At 39.1% G+C, this 18,423-nt stretch overlaps 1 protein-coding gene across 1 annotated transcript in view; it reads right to left on the bottom strand.

The window, feature by feature from the left end:
- Positions 1-6,675: 6,675 nt before the first annotated feature.
- The window catches only part of LOC121905116 (atrial natriuretic peptide receptor 1-like), a 120,510-nt gene continuing 108,762 nt past the window's right edge, over positions 6,676-18,423 (bottom strand). The window contains exons 16-22 of the mRNA XM_042423115.1: positions 15,536-15,704; positions 13,325-13,471; positions 11,936-12,059; positions 10,914-10,982; positions 10,029-10,203; positions 8,216-8,314; positions 6,676-6,915 (exon numbers count right to left, since the gene is read on the bottom strand). Of these exons, the coding sequence (XP_042279049.1) occupies positions 6,770-6,915; positions 8,216-8,314; positions 10,029-10,203; positions 10,914-10,982; positions 11,936-12,059; positions 13,325-13,471; positions 15,536-15,704 (929 nt within the window). The 3' untranslated portion in view covers positions 6,676-6,769. The remainder of the gene's footprint in view (positions 6,916-8,215; positions 8,315-10,028; positions 10,204-10,913; positions 10,983-11,935; positions 12,060-13,324; positions 13,472-15,535; positions 15,705-18,423) is intronic.

Raw genomic sequence — 18,423 nt, 5'->3', positions numbered from 1 at the left:
TTTTTTTGTTTTAACACTCAAAAGACAGTATACAATCTCTGCAAATAACTGTGTTGCAGTTCCTCATGAAACTAGTGGTCAGAAAACACTTTGATGGGGAAAAAGGACAATTTAAAGTCTTTGTAGTCAAAGAATAACTTAAAGGACTATTTCTGCTAAGAGGGTTTAATTTAGAACATACCACGACTTAGCATAAAAAGAGTGGAGTACAATTAATTGTGCCTACTTTACTTTTGTTTTTTTTTTAAAATTCATGGATAAAACAGCCTCAAACAACATGCCTCAACCCCTGACCCTGAACTGATCTCTTTGTCAAGTGGGTGTTGGTCAATATGATACTTATCAAGGTAAACAATGTGACAAAATGGGAATTGAACAGACCTGAGAGATCATTTCTGACCAATAACTATATTATAACCTGAACTAAATGCATAAATGACATTCGGGGTCATTTGAATGAGAAGAAAGGATCTATAACAACAGCACATGGACAGAAAACCCTCTTCTCTTATCTAAACAGACCAAGCATCATAAATTCTAACTCACATTCATGAAGTCGCCCTGCAGATCCGAGCCAAATCTGAATTTTATATAAATTAAATGTTTAATCATTATGTAAGTTCAGTAATGTCATTTGTCATGTAAATACATGAAGAATGGTATAATTTTAATAGCTGTGTGATTGTCTGTTGGGGAGATATTCATTTTAGATTTACAATTTTTACTACATGTGACACTAGTGCCTTAATGAATGTTTATATTAACTATGCAATGGCATTTCAAAATCACCCAAGTGTTTAATGTTCGATCTATTAACCTCATAGACAATCATATTTTAATAGTTAAATTAGATCAGTAGTTGTATTGAATGAATGAAGTTTTTGAAGGAATAGAAATATAAAAAATTATAATATGTGAAGAATTTCAGGTTGAAAACTGCCAAAATAATTCTTATTAATCCCCAAGATGTTTAACTATTAACAAATGTCTTCATTTATCCTAAGAAGTGGTCGTGTGGTTTCTTTGAGCTCAGTAAACAGAGGTCACTGTTGGGACAAGAACTTACATTTATGAGACTGATTGATTGTCAAACTGAACAAGGGTTAGTGCTTCCTACTGGCACTCACAAATCCTAACCAAGAAGGGAGATGGTGCATGTTTTATATTAATAAATGTCTTAATGTTGCAACAATACTTTTGACTATAGGGGAGAGGGTTCTTTAAACTTATTTAATGAAAGACCTGTAGACTTCCAGAACCTGTTGGAGCAGAGGATGAGGACTTCACAGGGAAAACTGACATGATATAATTCATAGTAAGGCACTTAACCATTTGGTCTACACACTAATATAGACTATTAAAAAGGCTATCCGACCTAGTGGAGAAACACAGAGAGGACACCCCCCAAAGCTGAGCAATTACGACACATTTGGGCTCAACCAGGGGACAAATTTACAGTAATTACTTAAAAAATGGAATGAGGGTACAGTCAGTGCCAATCGCTGGGACAGCTAGAGGGACTTCTCTGGAAAGTCTTACCTCTCCTCTTCAGTGTAGGTGATGCCGTTTCCTCCATTCCCCTGGGAGGACCATGTAAGACAATCACCAGAGTATAAGTGCCCACATATTCTCAAAACAGACACATCCTAATCTTCAACACAGGAACTAGAGTGCTAAGACAAAGCACCACTGTGAGAGGAAAGAAACATCACAAGAGACATCCCTGATCACAGGATAATCAAAAGATGGAATCCATACCACCATACATCATTGGTGCTAGTAACCTCTCCATGGTGGTGGCCTGTTAATGTGCACAAAGTACATTGGTTGCGGAGTCTACGATGTGATTCAACTGCAGACTGAACTCCTCCACAATTATGATGACATTTGTGTGTAAAATGTATTGATTATTTTTTGCTTGTTCTAACATATATTAACAGCGTTATGCAATATTACTTTCGAGAACAGAACATGACGAAAACAATGTTACAATGGCTGAATGTGTTGAGTTGAACTATCCATTAAGGTAATTTAATTAATCAAGTCTTAAGATTAAGTATATACGCTAAAGACAGCAAATTTCAGGTAAAACTTGAAAAAACTAGTAAAAGTCATCGTTCACATTAACACTGAAACAATCAAAATGATCACTGTTAGGTGTACCTACGATGTATGTATTCATTTAATATGTTTGTTACATATGTTAAATAAACATAAGATTTGAATATATTATTTCTTCTGTCTTTTTTTGAAGACACCAAATTCAATGTTTTTAAAGACTTTTCAAGACCTGCAGAGACGCTGTGCCAGCAATGAGGATCAATTATTGCTCTGAGGATTCATTTGGAGAATCAATAAAGAGGTTATCTGAAAATAATAACCTGTAAGTAACAGTGACAGTGAGAACTGTAATATATTTTTAACAGTAATAAAAATATAATTAGTTTTATTTCATCAACTTGACAAACTGGAGCCTGCAACATAAAACCAGCTCTGCACAGCACTTTATTCAGACCACTACAGGTCAGTACAAACACACAAACACTGCTGGTTTGATCCCCAGTAAAAACAAATGGCTCATTTTCACTTTTATGAATCCCCACTTGAACTGAAGCTAACTTTTAGCCTAATGCAGGGATGCAAAATGGCACAGAAAGGGAAGTGCAACAAGATACAAACAAGAAAAGTTCAAATTACAAAATGATTGACGGCACAAAACAAACAGAAACTTTAATGATACGTTATTGAGTTCCACTGAGTTGACCTGTGATGACTGAAGCTTGATGATCTGAAGCTCTGATGATCATTTCTCACCAGATTTGATATATGAGTCACTTTGGAGTCCACATGTAATACACATGTAATGGCACTATATAAAAAATATCAGAGCCTCTTTGTACTTTTAAGACACTTTCACAATATGAGGCCTTTTCAGTTCATGAGTCCAAGAAAATAATTTGTCCCGCTAACAGCTCCGGTACTTCTGTCCTATATTTGCTGCTCTGTGGTGCTTCAGTCTGCAGGATGTTGGAGGTCAGAGCAGAGAAATGTGCAGAAAACTGTTCTGAAACTGACACGTCACAGGTTTGATCCCCAGCTGTCCATCCTGCGAGCAGATCCTTCAACTGTTGCACCAACTATTTCGGTTTTAAGTGTCCTTTTCCTAACTTTAATTCAAGAACAAAATACCTTCTAATTGCAGCTTTTTAATACAAAACACAGGAAAACATTTGTTAATTTACAGAGAGCTTTCTGTAGAGCCAAATATTAAAGCCCTCCAATTAAAATCATGTTCTTCTTCTTGTTCCTTCGGTTGGATGTTTGTTCTCTTCTCTGTGCAGAGTTTGTTTTCATTCATCTGCTGAAGGAGGAAAGTTTCTCTGAGCTCACTTTAAATCTCAGTTTAACACATGAACCTACGAGCAGGAAGTGTGACATCACAACCAGTTTGGAGCCAATCATTGTCCAGTATGAACTTACACAAGTGCACAAACTCTGAGAATGGACTTTACAGTGAAGGAGGAGACATGAACAATATTTACATATTTAGAGATTCTGGAGTTTTACATGAGGGAGAATTTTAACTCACGTAATTTAACTTTTTTTATTTGTGGAAAAACCATATCAGACACAAATTATTATTCCAAGCTGAGTATTTTCATGTGTCTTAAAACATGTCTTTTCTAGCTTTGCAAAGCTACATGTATGGAAATATTCGTTAAATAGCCTGATGTTATCAGCTACAGAATAAAGAATAATACATTCATCTCCCTGATTAGAGAGATTTGTGGTCATATTTAAAACTTTGACCCCTATAATTACATAATTGTTGTTAACAGTAGAGCTGGATAATTGCAGTTCTTATTTAAATGATCAAGAAATCGATCTTTGCATTTGCACCTTTACTCAGTGTTGACGGTTTGTGTCTATAATGTTCAAAGAAACAAAAATGTTGCTCACTTGTTGAATGTAGAAGTAATTTAACTTTTTGTTTTAGGATAAATTGAGAAGAGAAATTAATTGATTCTGGACTTTGTGAATTGAATCCAATCAGGAGATCAGTGGTGATATCCAGTAAACAGATTTGAAAATACTTATTAAGTATTACAGGGCTGCATTAAAAGTCAGAAAACATTAAAGCAGGAGGACACAGAGGGAAACAGAAAGGTCAGATTTAGTAAAAACAACCAATTGTTGCTTCTCTTGTCTTCTGATGTTGCCGTGAACAGAATTTAATTAACTTTATAATGCATGTGTTTTCACTGTGTGTGTGTGTGTGTGTGTGTGTGTGTGTGTGTGTGTGTGTGTGTGTGTGTGTGTGTGATAAAACAGCTGCAGATTTTACACCTGCTCTTCCCAGATGTTCAGTTTCAGACAGTTTTCTCTGCTGCAGCAGCTGCTTTTGCATATTTTCTCCTCCCATATTTTGCTTCAGTCCAAAGACACAAACTTACAGCAGTGCAACTTTTATTCTGCAAAATACAAGTTGCTCATTCATTCTTATTCACTTAGCTGCAACATTTAGTCGATTAAAAGAAAATCTGCAACTATTTTTATTATTTTTTGATCATTTAAGTCATTTTTCAAGCAAAACTGTCAAATATTTGATGGTTTCTCAAATGTGAGAAATCGCTGCTTTACTTGCTTTACAGTAAATTGAATATTTTTATGTTTTGTTTGATAATGTGATGGCTTTATTTAAAAATTATTTTCTGATGTTTTAAAGACCAAATGATTAATCAATTAATGGAGAAAATGATCTGCAGATTGATCAATGTGACTGTTTAGTGTCTTCATAATAAAATCTTTTCCATCACTGAAGCTTCTCTTGATTTTTAAAGGCTTCAGAATATTTTTCTCATAAAAGAATAAAAATCACTTCTCAATAATCCAACTCAACTACTTTATGAAGTTTTAGTAATATGTTCATGTTTGCTGTTTTACTTTTTACTTGATGGTGTTTAAATCCAAAATACTGTGAAAGAAATATTAAAGGAACAGTCCACCAATTCTACACATAAAGATCAGTTTACTTGCTGTTGTCAGTCCTACTCAGCCTATAAAAACTGTTGTATAATCTCAGAAAATAACCCTGATGATGTCATAGTGATGTCATCAGGGTTATCTCAGCCTGGGCTCTGAGACTAAAAATTTATAACATGAAGATGTGACTGTTTACCAGGCAGGGACGCTCTAATGAAAAACACTATTCAGGTGCATTATGGGAAACGTAGGATCCACTGCATGACCCTTACTCAGGACTAAAAGTCAGGATATGTCGGCCTTGCTGCTTCAGTTTTCATCATCTTTTGCAATTTTTGTCTTGTAAGTCCAACAACTTAATTAATGAAACAAGTTAAACCTGCATTAACTGATTTTTTTTTGTCTACTAGTTTTCATCAGAAACAAGCAGTGAACACAACACTGACATATCATCACATTTTAAGTTGATATGTTGAACTTGTTAGCAAACAGTTGCTTATTTCCACATCCAGCAGTTACGGAGCAACATTATCATTCATGTGGAGTTGTGTTTCTGTCCACCTGGTGAATGTAAGTCCAATATTCACTCTCTTTTAGCTCTGTTTTTGCTCTCTACCAACTCCTGAGGGAAATATCTGGCTCTGTAGCTGCTAAATGCTCCACTATGTTCACCAGCTAGTCTACAGCTAACTGTGTCTGTTCGCCGTTTGGTGCTGAGCAGGTAGTGTACAGCGGCTTTTTACAGCTTTTTATCTGAAAACAGCTGCCTGCTGCAGCCCAAAACGACGCTATGAGACGCTGAGAGTGAACCAAAACAGTAAAGTTGCAGCCGGACAGATAAACAATGAGCTGAAACTTGATATAAAGCTCCGTAAAGCTGAGAGGAGCTGCAGAGTCACTGATAACTGTCATCGTTAGGAGCCACACCTCTCACATTACACACTGACATTTATACATTTCATTCATATTGATACAAAAATATCAATTATAGCCGCTTTAATTTTCTTATTTACCAGCTGAAACCATGTAGACATGAACCTTAACTGATGGATAAAACCACATTATGATCATGACTCATCAGTGTAACAGTATAAATCTGTACATCATTCAGCCAACTCGAACAAATTCATTCTGTGTTGAAGTCAAACCTCAGAGACCGGGAATTAAAATCGACTCTAAACTGAACCACAGTTTGATTTTCTCCTTAAAACCTAATGAATCTGGCACCAGTGCAACATATAAAGGAAAAGAAAAATACCTGGAAGTCACAATATAAAGTCTATAACCAGAGTCTGTTCATATGTCTCCTTTTTTATATTCCAGCCCTTCATTAGTCCAGTTTGATTCCTGCTGCTGCAGCTTTTTTCTTCTTCATGTTTACAGGTCGTTTTCCTTCTTTCTTCATCTGTGTTTTCTCTTGTCACTTATCCTTCTGGGTTTTGCAGTTTTGTGTACATGTGTGTTGCAAATGTACCGCTACTTTCCTCCGTGTTGTGAAATACAGGAACAAGAAACAACCCGGAGGTGACGAATCCTCTGACAGAGCTGCTGCAGGACGACGAGGACCTGAGACGTCTGAGGAGATTCCTTCTTCATCAGCTTCACCTTCCTTTTTTCACTTTGTCTCCCTTTATTTGCTCCCTCATTTTATTTTCTCCTTCCTTTCTTTAGCTACATCTTCCCTTTGCTGACCTCCCTCCTTCCTTTCCTCCCTATCTTCTCTCTCTTTTCCTCTCTTCTCCTCCTCTCCTTCATCCTCTGTCGTCCTCCTGTCCGCGGTGTTTCGTCATTGGCTGTCGCTCTCTCCCAGTAGCCAATAGGTGGTCATCTTTCCTTTGCCCTTGATGTCGATGTCTCCTCGCAGCTCCAGCTGGAAGCAGTTGAACTCCAGCAGGACCTCTCGAGTCGCCGCTGATACGTGGATCTTCAGCGCTGTGAGAACACACACAGGTTTGTTACAAGTTCGTCTTTCACTGGAGACACTTCATCTGTCTTCAGTAAAGCAGCGTTATTAGATAAAGTTGAGATTAGTGAGTGTTTAGGTTGTAGAAACAAGACAATTTGATATTTATTAAGTTAAGATTTTTGTGGATAATTTAAGATACATTTTATGTTTCCGGGACATTCGTGTTTGAAAATTGGAGGCAAAGACGAAAAACAGAAGAGCCAGTTGTGTGTTCATCCAATCAGAGAAGTAGAAAAGGTTCATGTTGATGTTGAATGAAAACAGAACCGTGTTATATGTCTGTTATGTCATAGATCAGCAGCGCCAAATCTAAAAAAAAAAGCCAAATCTTGTAAAAAGTGTTGTTGTGAGGACATAAAGCAACAGAAACTGTTTTTACTCACTAATTAACTACAGTAGAGCTGCAATGATTAATCAATGGATTGATCTGCAGCTATTCTGATAATCAAGCAAAAGCACAAAAAATCATAAATAAACATTTTATAGTTCCAGATTTTCAAATGTGAGAATTTTCTGTGTTTCAGTACCACATATTTCAGTAAGTTGATACTTTTTGGGTTTATGAAAATATAAAAATACATTTTATGACTTCACATTGGGTCGTAGGAAATGGTGATGAACGTTTTTCACTGTTTTTGGTGTTTTTTACAGTTGAAACAATCAGAGCTGCAACTAACGATTATTTTCATGATCTATTTCTCTGTTGATTATTTTCTCGATTAATTGAATAATTGTTTCGTCTGTAAAATGTCAGAAAAAATGTTCATCAGTGTTTCCCGAAACCCAAGATGTCGTCTTCAAATGTCTTGTTTTGTCCACAACACAAAGATCTTCAGTTAACTGTCACAGAGACTAAAGAAAACAGAAAATATTCATATTTGTGAAGCTGGAATCAGAGAGTTTAGCACTTTTTTCTTAAAAATGACTCAAAACAATTAACAGTTAATGGTCTCTGATTAATTTTCAGTCAGATCACCTAATAAATTCATCGACTAATTGTTGCAAACAATTAATCTGTTGATCTGCTGAATGAAAATTGTTAGTTGCAGCTTTAACTTGCAGTTGATACTTTATGAGCCTTTATGAGCGACTCGCCTTTATTTGTTCCTGCAGCTGCTATTCAAACATGATTTTATGAGTTATAGAAGCTAAAATGTTCACATTGTGTTGTTGTCACGTCGTCATGCTGTTCTGGAGAATCTTTGTGTCAACAACATGTCGTATGTGTTTACTGACGGGAGGTTTGTGTGTCTGTGCGGTTTTTACCTTCTCCAGTCGACTCCATACGTGACGACGTGTTGACCGTGTCGCCAAACAAACAGTAACGTGGCATCTTCAGACCGACCACGCCTGCACACACCGGGCCTGCTCACACACACACACACACACACATACACACACACACACACACACACACACACACACACACACACACAGTAAGACATGCAGGGAGGATGTAAATGATGTAAATAAGGTGCCTTACACCTCTTTGTTTCTGATAACAGATTATTATCAGTTTTAATGCAGTGCTGGATTTATAGTGTGATTGTAAATACATTTTGTCTCTGAGCAGTTTTATTGAAAGACAGTTAAATATAAACAGTGATGAATGAACATGCTCGTCCTTTTCTCTCATTTTATATCTGAATATAATCTTCGTCTCAACATCAAATATGAAACAAACATGAAAAAGAAAAGAAACAAAACCACAAGAAGGAATGAAAACCATGAAGACATCAGTGACTCCTCACAGCCGCGCTGTAATATATGTACATATACCTGAAGATAATTTACAGAAAGACAACAGAGATAAAACTTCAGTCGATTGACAGAAAATCAATCTGTTAATCAATCAGTTGTTTGAGTCAAATATTCTCTAGTTTCAGCATCTTGAGAAGAATCAGTTTAAAAAACAAATAAAATAATAAATAAAATATAATAAAATATTTTGACCTTGTGTGTTTCCTGATTATGTTTCTGTATGAGGACATAGAGCAGTGGTGGGCAAATAGCGGCCTGTGGGCCAAATCCGGCCCTCCAGCAAAAGTATTTTGGCCCCTGATTCTAGCTGAAATTTCGACTTTCATAGTTTTCATTAAAACTTTTCCATAATTTTTTTTTAAAGTATGGAAAATCCAATACTACCTCCACACAAGGAGAGGCATTAAATCATGGTTGCGTCATACTTTTTTTTAAAAGTTAAGTCTAATAAACATTCCAGAAAGGGTAATAATTCCACATCTGTAGCCTGTTCAACCAGAACAGATTTGTTCTTCACACACACAAATGGTCGTCAGTCGAATAGAAATGCTCCTTAGATACAGTCCTTAACAGTGTTATAAATCTAATTTATTCTTAAAGGACGGGTTCACAATTTTTCAAGTGTGTGTTAAACCAGCAGTCAGGTGTCCATAGTAACAGTGAAAGAGGTTTTCCTCGCTGTAATCATTCCTCCTGTTCATACTGGATATTAAAAGATCCTTCAAATGTGCTTTCAATGGAAGTGATGGAGGACAAAATCCACAGTGTGTCCACACAGTCATTTAAAAGTCTGTGTGAAGCTTCTATTCAGCTTCAGCAGTCTGAGTTAGTCATATCAAGTGGATATCTGACACTTTTACAGTCTTTTTAGCATCAAATTCCCTCTTTGTGTTTCCTCGGACAGTGTTTCCCTGTTGAGCTGCAGGTGGAAGTATAGTAACAAAAAGAGGGACTTTGGCACTAAAAAGACTGTAACGTTGAAAGATATCTACTTGATTTGACTCATTTGGACGCTGAAACTTCATATTAGCTTCATTTCTGCACAGAAGGAGGACTGTGGATTTTGTCCTCCATCACTTCCATTGTAAGGTCATTATGAAGGATCTTCTAATGGTCAGTATGAACAGGAGGAATGATTACAGCAAGAAAAACAGCTTTAATGTTCATTTGGGCTCCTGACTGTTGTTTTAAGACACAATTGAAAAACTGTGAACTCGCCCTTTAAATGTAGGTCTGTGTTCCACTGCATTAGTTAACTGGCTCATGTTAAATCCTAACTGTGTCTGGTCTGTTCTGAGTTTGGGGATAAATGTCTCACCGCTGTGAATTCCTATCCTCAGTTTCAGCTGTTGTTCTGGTCGGTGGCGGATCTTGAAGGTTCGGACGGCGTCCAGCAGAGCCAGGGCCATGCGAGCGATCTCCCGGCCGTGCAGGTTCCCGTTCCTCACCGGCAGCCCCGACACCACCATGTAGGCATCGCCGATGGTCTCCACCTGGGGGCGCCGCAGGACCACGAACAGCAGGTTAGTGTCAAGATCTGAACCTCTCAAAGTGAATTTTAAGGTGTTTGTTTTTCCTAAAAGAAGGACACATTTAATAGATTTCTATTCATGGTTTTTGCTCTACTGTTATTTTGCAGAAATGTATTTATCTTTTTAAATATTTTCTATTTTTTAAATTTATATTTTGGCATTTGACAGACGCTTTTATCCAAAGCAACAAGTGATGTAAGATTTTAGATTCTAATTTTTAATATGGTTGTTTATATCTTAACATTTTCTATTTTCTTTCTTATGCGTAATTGTGCTAATATTATGATTACTCTCTGGGTGAAGGAGATTCTGCAGCTGATCAGACTCATACTAATGTTTTATTCCAATTAAATTGTGTTTTTTTCATAGACTGCTTCTTATTTTCCTGAAAAGTTGATATTTTGGAGAACCACTGTTTTCATCTGCCTTTGTAGTGAACAGCAGGAAATACTTTGATCCCCTTTGATGAATAAAGCTCAGTCTAATCTCATCTAATCTTAAAGATGTTTGTGTCTTTGAAGCATGAAAGAACATAATTAGTTGAGAGGTTTTGCACACAGAGCTGATTCTTTTCTTTCTATCATAAAGCGAGTACAGAACCTCCACTGGACGTCTGCTGGACTTTTCTGTCAGTTTCTATCAATAAACTAACAGAGTTTCTGTTGATTCACCTTGTAAACATCAAAGTTGTCTATGATGGCATCGAAACAGGTGTACAGGTCATTCAGCAGAGTCACCACCTGCAGAGTCACAACAACAAGACGACGAGGACGAAGTCAGACACAAGAGAAGAAGATTAGCTGAAAACTCAAAGCTGAACCCAACATTAGACTGAACAGTTAATAGGAATTCACACCAGACATGAAACACTGCAGCTCATAAACTCCACTGAAGCATCAGTTTGTCCTCAGAAGCTGCTGCTGTCAGCAGGAGGACAAACTGTCTTTATTAGGCTGAGAAACTTCAGACATTTACTGCACGGAAATAGTTTTACAGTCGACTCCGTGAAGAGAATACAGAAAGAAAACACACATGCATGTGAAGTAAATACGTTCAACAAGCTTTTAGACCTCAAGCAGCTCACGCTTCCCTAAACATGAAGGATAAAAACATTGACTTGAAGTGTCACTGACGGCGCTCTGCTTTGTGTCTTGCGTCGGGCTGCTGTGTTTCTCCCTTCAGGTCCAGCTAGGCGGGACTGTATTAGTGTAAGTGGTCAGTCCATGCAGACTGCAGGATCAGCCTGATCCATTCCTCTCTCTCTCTTCATCGCTGGCTCTCTCCTCGCACCACATGTTTTGTTTAGTTTGCACCATACAACACTACACATTCACACATCTACTCACCAACACCACTGATCTACTGACTGACCATTACATTAAATGAATATAAATGAAACATGACATTACATAAAAATACATATAATTGATTGATTTTTGAATAAAACTGTTTATATTTCCCTTTATTTGTCATGGTCTAAGAGCTGGGTCATAACAGTCGGTATAACTTGTTATATTTGATAACATAGAGCTGCATCTGTTCTGCACCAACAAGATGTTTCCTTTTACACAATGATTTATTTCAAAAAAAGAAAATAATTAAATTGTTTGAAATGCAAGAACACTGGTCCAAAAGCTTTGAATGATTATTGAATTAAATAATGAAGTTGTCCAGAGGAAACAGCTGCTCTCACCTCCATGGGCGTGCTCTCTGCAGATATGGAGGTGAATCCCACGATGTCACTGAAGTAGATGGTGACCGAATCAAAAGCTTCGGCCTGAACCGTCTCACCTCGTTTCAACTGCTCCGCCACCGAGCTGAGAGCAGGACGAGAGAGGCAGAAACACACTGAGAGAGAGAGAGAGTACTGTAGTACTGACTGTGGTACAGCAGTATGTGTAGTACTGTAGTACTGACTGTAGTAGTATCTGGTACAGCAGTATGTGTAGTACTGTAGTACTGACTGTAGTAGTATCTGGTACAGCAGTATGTGTAGTACTGTAGTACTGACTGTGGTAGTATCTAGTACAGCGGTATGTGTAGTACTGTAGTACTGACTGTGGTAGTATCTGGTACAGCGGTATGTGTAGTACTGTAGTACTGACTGTGGTAGTATCTGGTACAGCGGTATGTGTAGTACTGTAGTACTGACTGTGGTACAGCGGTATGTGTAGTACTGTAGTACTGACTGTGGTAGTATCTGGTACAGCCGTATGTGTAGTACTGTAGTACTGACTGTGGTAGTATCTGGTACAGCGGTATGTGTAGTACTGTAGTACTGACTGTGGTAGTATATGGTACAGCGGTATGTGTAGTACTGTAGTACTGACTGTGGTAGTATCTGGTACAGCAGTATGTGTAGAACTGTAGTACTGACTGTGGTAGTATCTGGTACAGCGGTATGTGTAGTACTGTAGTACTGACTGTGGTAGTATATGGTACAGCGGTATTTGTAGAACTGTAGTACTGACTGTGGTAGTATCTGGTACAGCGGTATGTGTAGTACTGTAGTACTGACTGTGGTAGTATATGGTACAGCAGTATGTGTAGAACTGTAGTACTGACTGTGGTAGTATCTGGTACAGCAGTATGTGTAGTACTGTAGTACTGACTGTGGTAGTATCTGGTACAGCGGTATGTGTAGTACTGTAGTACTGACTGTGGTAGTATCTGGTACAGCAGTATGTGTAGAACTGTAGTACTGACTGTGGTAGTATCTGGTACAGCAGTATGTGTAGTACTGTAGTACTGACTGTGGTAGTATCTGGTACAGCAGTATGTGTAGAACTGTAGTACTGACTGTGGTAGTATCTGGTACAGCAGTATGTGTAGTACTGTAGTACTGACTGTGGTAGTATCTGGTACAGCGGTATGTGTAGTACTGTAGTACTGACTGTGGTAGTATCTGGTACAGCAGTATGTGTAGAACTGTAGTACTGACTGTGGTAGTATCTGGTACAGCAGTATGTGTAGTACTGTAGTACTGACTGTGGTAGTATCTGGTACAGCAGTATGTGTAGAACTGTAGTACTGACTGTGGTAGTATCTGGTACAGCAGTATGTGTAGTACTGTAGTACTGACTGTGGTAGTATCTGGTACAGTAGAGCTTCAGCTTTGCGTTTCTCCTCATGATAAGCTTGCGTTCGTTCCTCCACCAGCTCCTCCAGGTTGTTGGCGTACTGCTCCATACGGGACAGCAGGTTGTCCAGGATGTTGGTCCTCGACTCCCTGCACACACACACACACACACACACACACACACACACACACACACACACACACACACACACTTAAGCTTTTTTTGTAGGTGAGGGACCCAAAGTCTGTTCTTGGCTGTTGGATAATTGACGTTCACTGAGTGTTGGTCAGGACACTGATAACAAAAATCAAAGATTAGAGAAAAAGTCCAAAAACTGAAAACAGATTTGTGTATCAGAACTTTGTTTTTTCTTCTTTCCTCTCCCATTAATCATCTCACGACCCCTCAGATTTATCTGCTGACCCTTTGGAGGGGCCCGACCCCTAGGTTGGGAACCACTGGACTAAACTAGCTAACTGTATATAAAGTAGTAGAAACTAGCTCCACCTCCAGCAGCTACAACAGTAACATGCTGCTCTAACACTGATGCTTCACTATTAATTAAAGCTGCAAGCAGCGTTGAACGGGCCCTCGCGCCTCCGTGCACGTCAGGCCGCAACGCAGTCGAAGGGCTTCTGTGACGGGCATGTAGATGTCTTCAGACCCGGGCTGTTTTCAGACAGTGCAAGAAGGAGATAAACATCACTTCCTTTATCCACTGTTTTGCCTGCTGCTGGTGCTGCTTCACTGTAGGGGGCGCTATTCAGCCAGTTTGCATCACTGATGAAATATTGTCATGTACACGTGTTCAGGGCGGGAGAAGTTTGGTGCAGACTGGAGCATTTACAATAAAGTTATAGCAACTTCCTCTGTCATGGTGAAACATCAAATCTCAACGGTGTGAGAATTTTCTGCAGGGTGAGACATGTCTGTCTTGCTCATACCTGTGTCATCAAAATCATGCAAGTTTTGGGCCCATTCACTTGAATTTCAATGAGTGAATTGAAAACTCTTGATGAGTTTGTGTGTAAAACAAAGTAATTTCCTAATTTTCATCAGGTCCATTTTTAGAAAAGTAAAGACTTTTGACCCACATGACCTGGTCAAAGTTTGATTGACATGTGACATTTAGCATATATATATTGATTGTCTCTAAACAAAGAAGAGCTCATTTTAGCCATGGACTGGTTCAGATGTGTGATTTTACCAACAAAGTGAAATTCAAATTTATAGTATTGTTCTATTGTGACAACAGATTTATGTTCTCATCAAAAACAGACAAGATATCACATGATTTACACGTGTTTCCTGTATTTTCTTAGTATACAGAAATATATAAAGCACCACAGAGCTTATAATGTGATACAGGAACAGATCAGTGCTGAATACTAGAAACACTGAACACTAAAAACATTCACAGATCTAAAAGTGTAGGTTCACATCAGAAAGTATTAATGCATGTATCAAATACATGACTTACACACTCTTATCTATGTGAAAGACATACAAAATATAGTCTACAAAGCTGACATGTTAACACTAGGGGTGCAACGGATCACAAAACTCACGGTATTGCAATATGAGGCACGATACCTTCCGCTTTTAAACGCAGTTTAAAACCGTTTGAGTTATTACAAAGTTTTTTAACAACTTTTTTTCAGCACAGTGTCATAAGTCATCAAAACCATTTACGCCCGTGGAGGAGATAGCGTTTGTTCGGGGGCCAAAACTGAGGCAAAGTCTTATATTGACAGGCTAATTGCGGACTTCCTGTGTGATTTAAGTCAGGGGTGTCAGCGTATGATTTGTAGGTCTTGATGAGTCAGTTTTAGTTCGATCTCTCTACGACATTCCTACAGGCCGTGGTGGCCATTTCAGTGACATCGGTGGGGCTAGAGAGCACATTTTGGCACTTTGGGGGTTAATTCTTACATTTTATCAAATTGTTCACCAGACCTGATGTGCGTAGTAAGTTTTTGAGCATGTTTAGGGGGTCAAATTTAGATCTGATGTCCCATAATAATAAAGAAACAAACACACGAAATACAATAGTGCCTTCACACCTTCAGTGCTCAGACCCTAATAATATATCAGTCAGAGGGACCAAACCACTAATTTTACTGCAATACTTTAACTACATCAAGCTCATAATACTTATGTACTTTTACTGTAGTAGGATTCCAGCTTCAGACAGCCCTCTTCTTGTAACTTACTTGTTCTGTTTGCGCAGCAGCAGACAGATGTGGTTGAACTCGGGTCTCTCTGTGGGCTCCTCGGCCCAGCAGCGCTGCATCAGCTGACCCAGTTCAGGACTGTGACTCTGCGGGTCGATGGTCGGCCTCAGGCATGGCCACTCGCCCAGAATCACCCGGTCCACGATCTCTGCACAGGGAGGAGAGGGTCGAGTCAGAATTCAGAGAAGAGTCATTACAGGCAACATTTAGCAGCCTGATTCTTACGTATGAGAGAATGAAGTTTGGTTATTGTACAACAGGATTTAACAGATTCAACCTGGTCTCCTACAAACTTTATTTGCATCTATTCTGCATTATGATTTATGTATTTACTAACTCAGGAGCACCTCAGGGTTGAGGGAGCTCAAGTTTTCAGATGATACTTTCAGATGTCATAATGTGACCTAAATTCCTTGTGATAACCAGCCGTCGTACAGTCTGAGAGGGGAGATCGTCACCAAATACGCAACCAAAAATAGATGAACGAGGTGAAAATCAGAGGAAAAAGGAGCAAATATGGACTGAAGAGGAGAAACTTTTTCTGTTGGATCAAACTGCCAAAATAAAAAGATACTGAAAAAAAACATCTTAATTATCAACTAGTCTGAAATAACAAAGAATAATAATAAGATGTTACCTTGTGAAGTGTTTTGTTGTTTTATTTGCTAAGAGCATGTACACAAAAACAGAGATTCCTCAGAGACTTTGACTCTGTTTAAGAATAAAACTATATTTATATATTTCTCAAGGATTGAAGGTTTCAATCTGCAGGAAACAATCTGAATGTTGGTTTCGACTGACAGCATCTGAAACCTGCTTTCTGTTGAGTTTTAACCCACTTTATGCAGTAATTGGGTTTGAACTTCTCTCTCTAGCTCTCTTTTTTCATTCTTCACAAAACTACTTCTGTCACTTGCGCTGCTTCTTGTCGTTCTTTTCATTGACAGGTCTAACAAGTGGTGCAGCCGGCAGCATAAAGATATGCAGATGGAGGATTGAGGGCCTGTCAACTGGGACTGGAAATTAGATGGAAATGAGGCTCGTGCACATGTGCCGAGTTTCATAATGAAACAGAACCATGTGTATTAGTTGTAGTTTTTCCTGCTGCAATCAGGACTCTAAATCCTGCAGAATATATTTGTGTCTTACAACGTGTCTGCAGGGGATCTTTAAACTTGTGAAAATCACGTTTCTCTGTAGAAACAACCATAAAGAAAACATTTTGTCATGCAGCCGGACAAAGACCCCAAATTAAATGAATGCTTCTTGACCTATAAAAAAGTCTCACCACAGAGTCAATTCAGTAGCTGCTGTGTAGCTTTCAATCAACTTCCTCAGCAGTAAGCAGATGGAGTTGGCTCAGTTGTCACAGGATGAACTTTCAATCTTGATATTAATGCTGAGTTTTACTTGAAGGCCAAAATTCCTAGAAACACACTTCATCTGTAACTCTGCTCCCCCTCCTTCTGTCCTCTGTGGTTTGGAAACAGAAACTTTTTCCACGTTGACTGTAAACTTTCTCAGCAACAACAGTGATTAACAGTAGACGCCACACTACAATTGAAATTCGAGCATGAGCCGGTTTTAAATAAATGAGGCCTCATCAGACGGCAGGCTGACAGCTCTGTGGCTGTTTTAGCGGTTTAAGCCTGTAGTTGGACAGAAAGACTGCTGAGTGATCGAAGCCTCGTCCAGCTGGCGGAGCGTCACTGCTGGCAACAGGTCACAGTTTCTTTTTCACCTTCTCCATCACACAGTCACTCTCTCTTCTCGCTTATTTTCCTTCTCCTCCTCCTCCATCAGGGTGTAAATCGCTGGTTTCAGTCATGTCATGCTCCGTCTCTAATTCCTCTCATTCAGTCCTCGTCACGACTCAGACTAAATCGCTCCAAATCCCTCCATCCGCCACCGCCAACTTGTCTGGCTGCTTCCTGCTTCCCCGATCGATGACTAAACACAGTTGCAGTTCCCAATCAGCTCGATTACACATATAACATTATTCATTTACATGTGAAAAAGTACACCGATCAACCAAAGCATTAAAACCACTGACAAGCGAAGTGAATAACATTGATTATCTCATTAAAATGGCACCTGTCAAGGGGTGGGATATATTAGGCAGCAAGTGAACAGTCAGTTCTTGAAATTGATGTGTTGGAAGCAGGAAAAATGGGCAAATGTAAGGATCTGAGAGACTTTGACAAGAGCCAGACTGTGATGGCTAGACAACTGGGTCAGAGCATCTCCACAACAGCAGGTCTTTTGGGGTCTTCCTGGTATGCAGTGGTGAAAGTTAAGGTGAAAGTGTTCCAAGGAAGGACAACCAGTGAACCTGCGACAGGGTCATGGGTGCCTAAGGCTCATTGATGCACGTAGGAAGTGAAGGCTAGCCCATCTTGTCCGACCCCTCAGAAGAGCTACTGTATGACAGGTTGATGAAAAACTTAATGCTGGCCATAATAACCAGGTGTCAGAACACACAGTGCATCACAGCTTGCTGCGTATGAGCTGCGTAGCTGCAGACCGGTCAGAGTGCCCATGCTGACCACTGTCCACCACCAAAAGCACCTACATGGGCACATGAGTGTCAGAACTGAACCTTGGAGTGATGGAAGAAGGTGGCCTGGTCTGATGAATCACGTTTTCTTTCATGTGTACAGCCGGGTGCATGTGCATCGTTTAACCGAAGAGATGGAACCAAGATGCACTATGGGAAGAACTGAACTGTGACGCTCTGAGCAATGTCCTGCTGGGAAATCTTTGACATGTACCACCTACCTACACTAAGTACATCCCTTCATGGCAACGCTATTCCCTGACGGCAGTGGCCTCTTTCAGCAGGATAACGCTCCCTGCCACACTGCAAA

Source organism: Thunnus maccoyii, chromosome 10, assembly GCF_910596095.1.
Source record: "Thunnus maccoyii chromosome 10, fThuMac1.1, whole genome shotgun sequence".
Taxonomy (NCBI): Eukaryota; Metazoa; Chordata; class Actinopteri; order Scombriformes; family Scombridae; genus Thunnus; species Thunnus maccoyii.
This window is presented reverse-complemented; position numbering and strand designations above follow the sequence as displayed.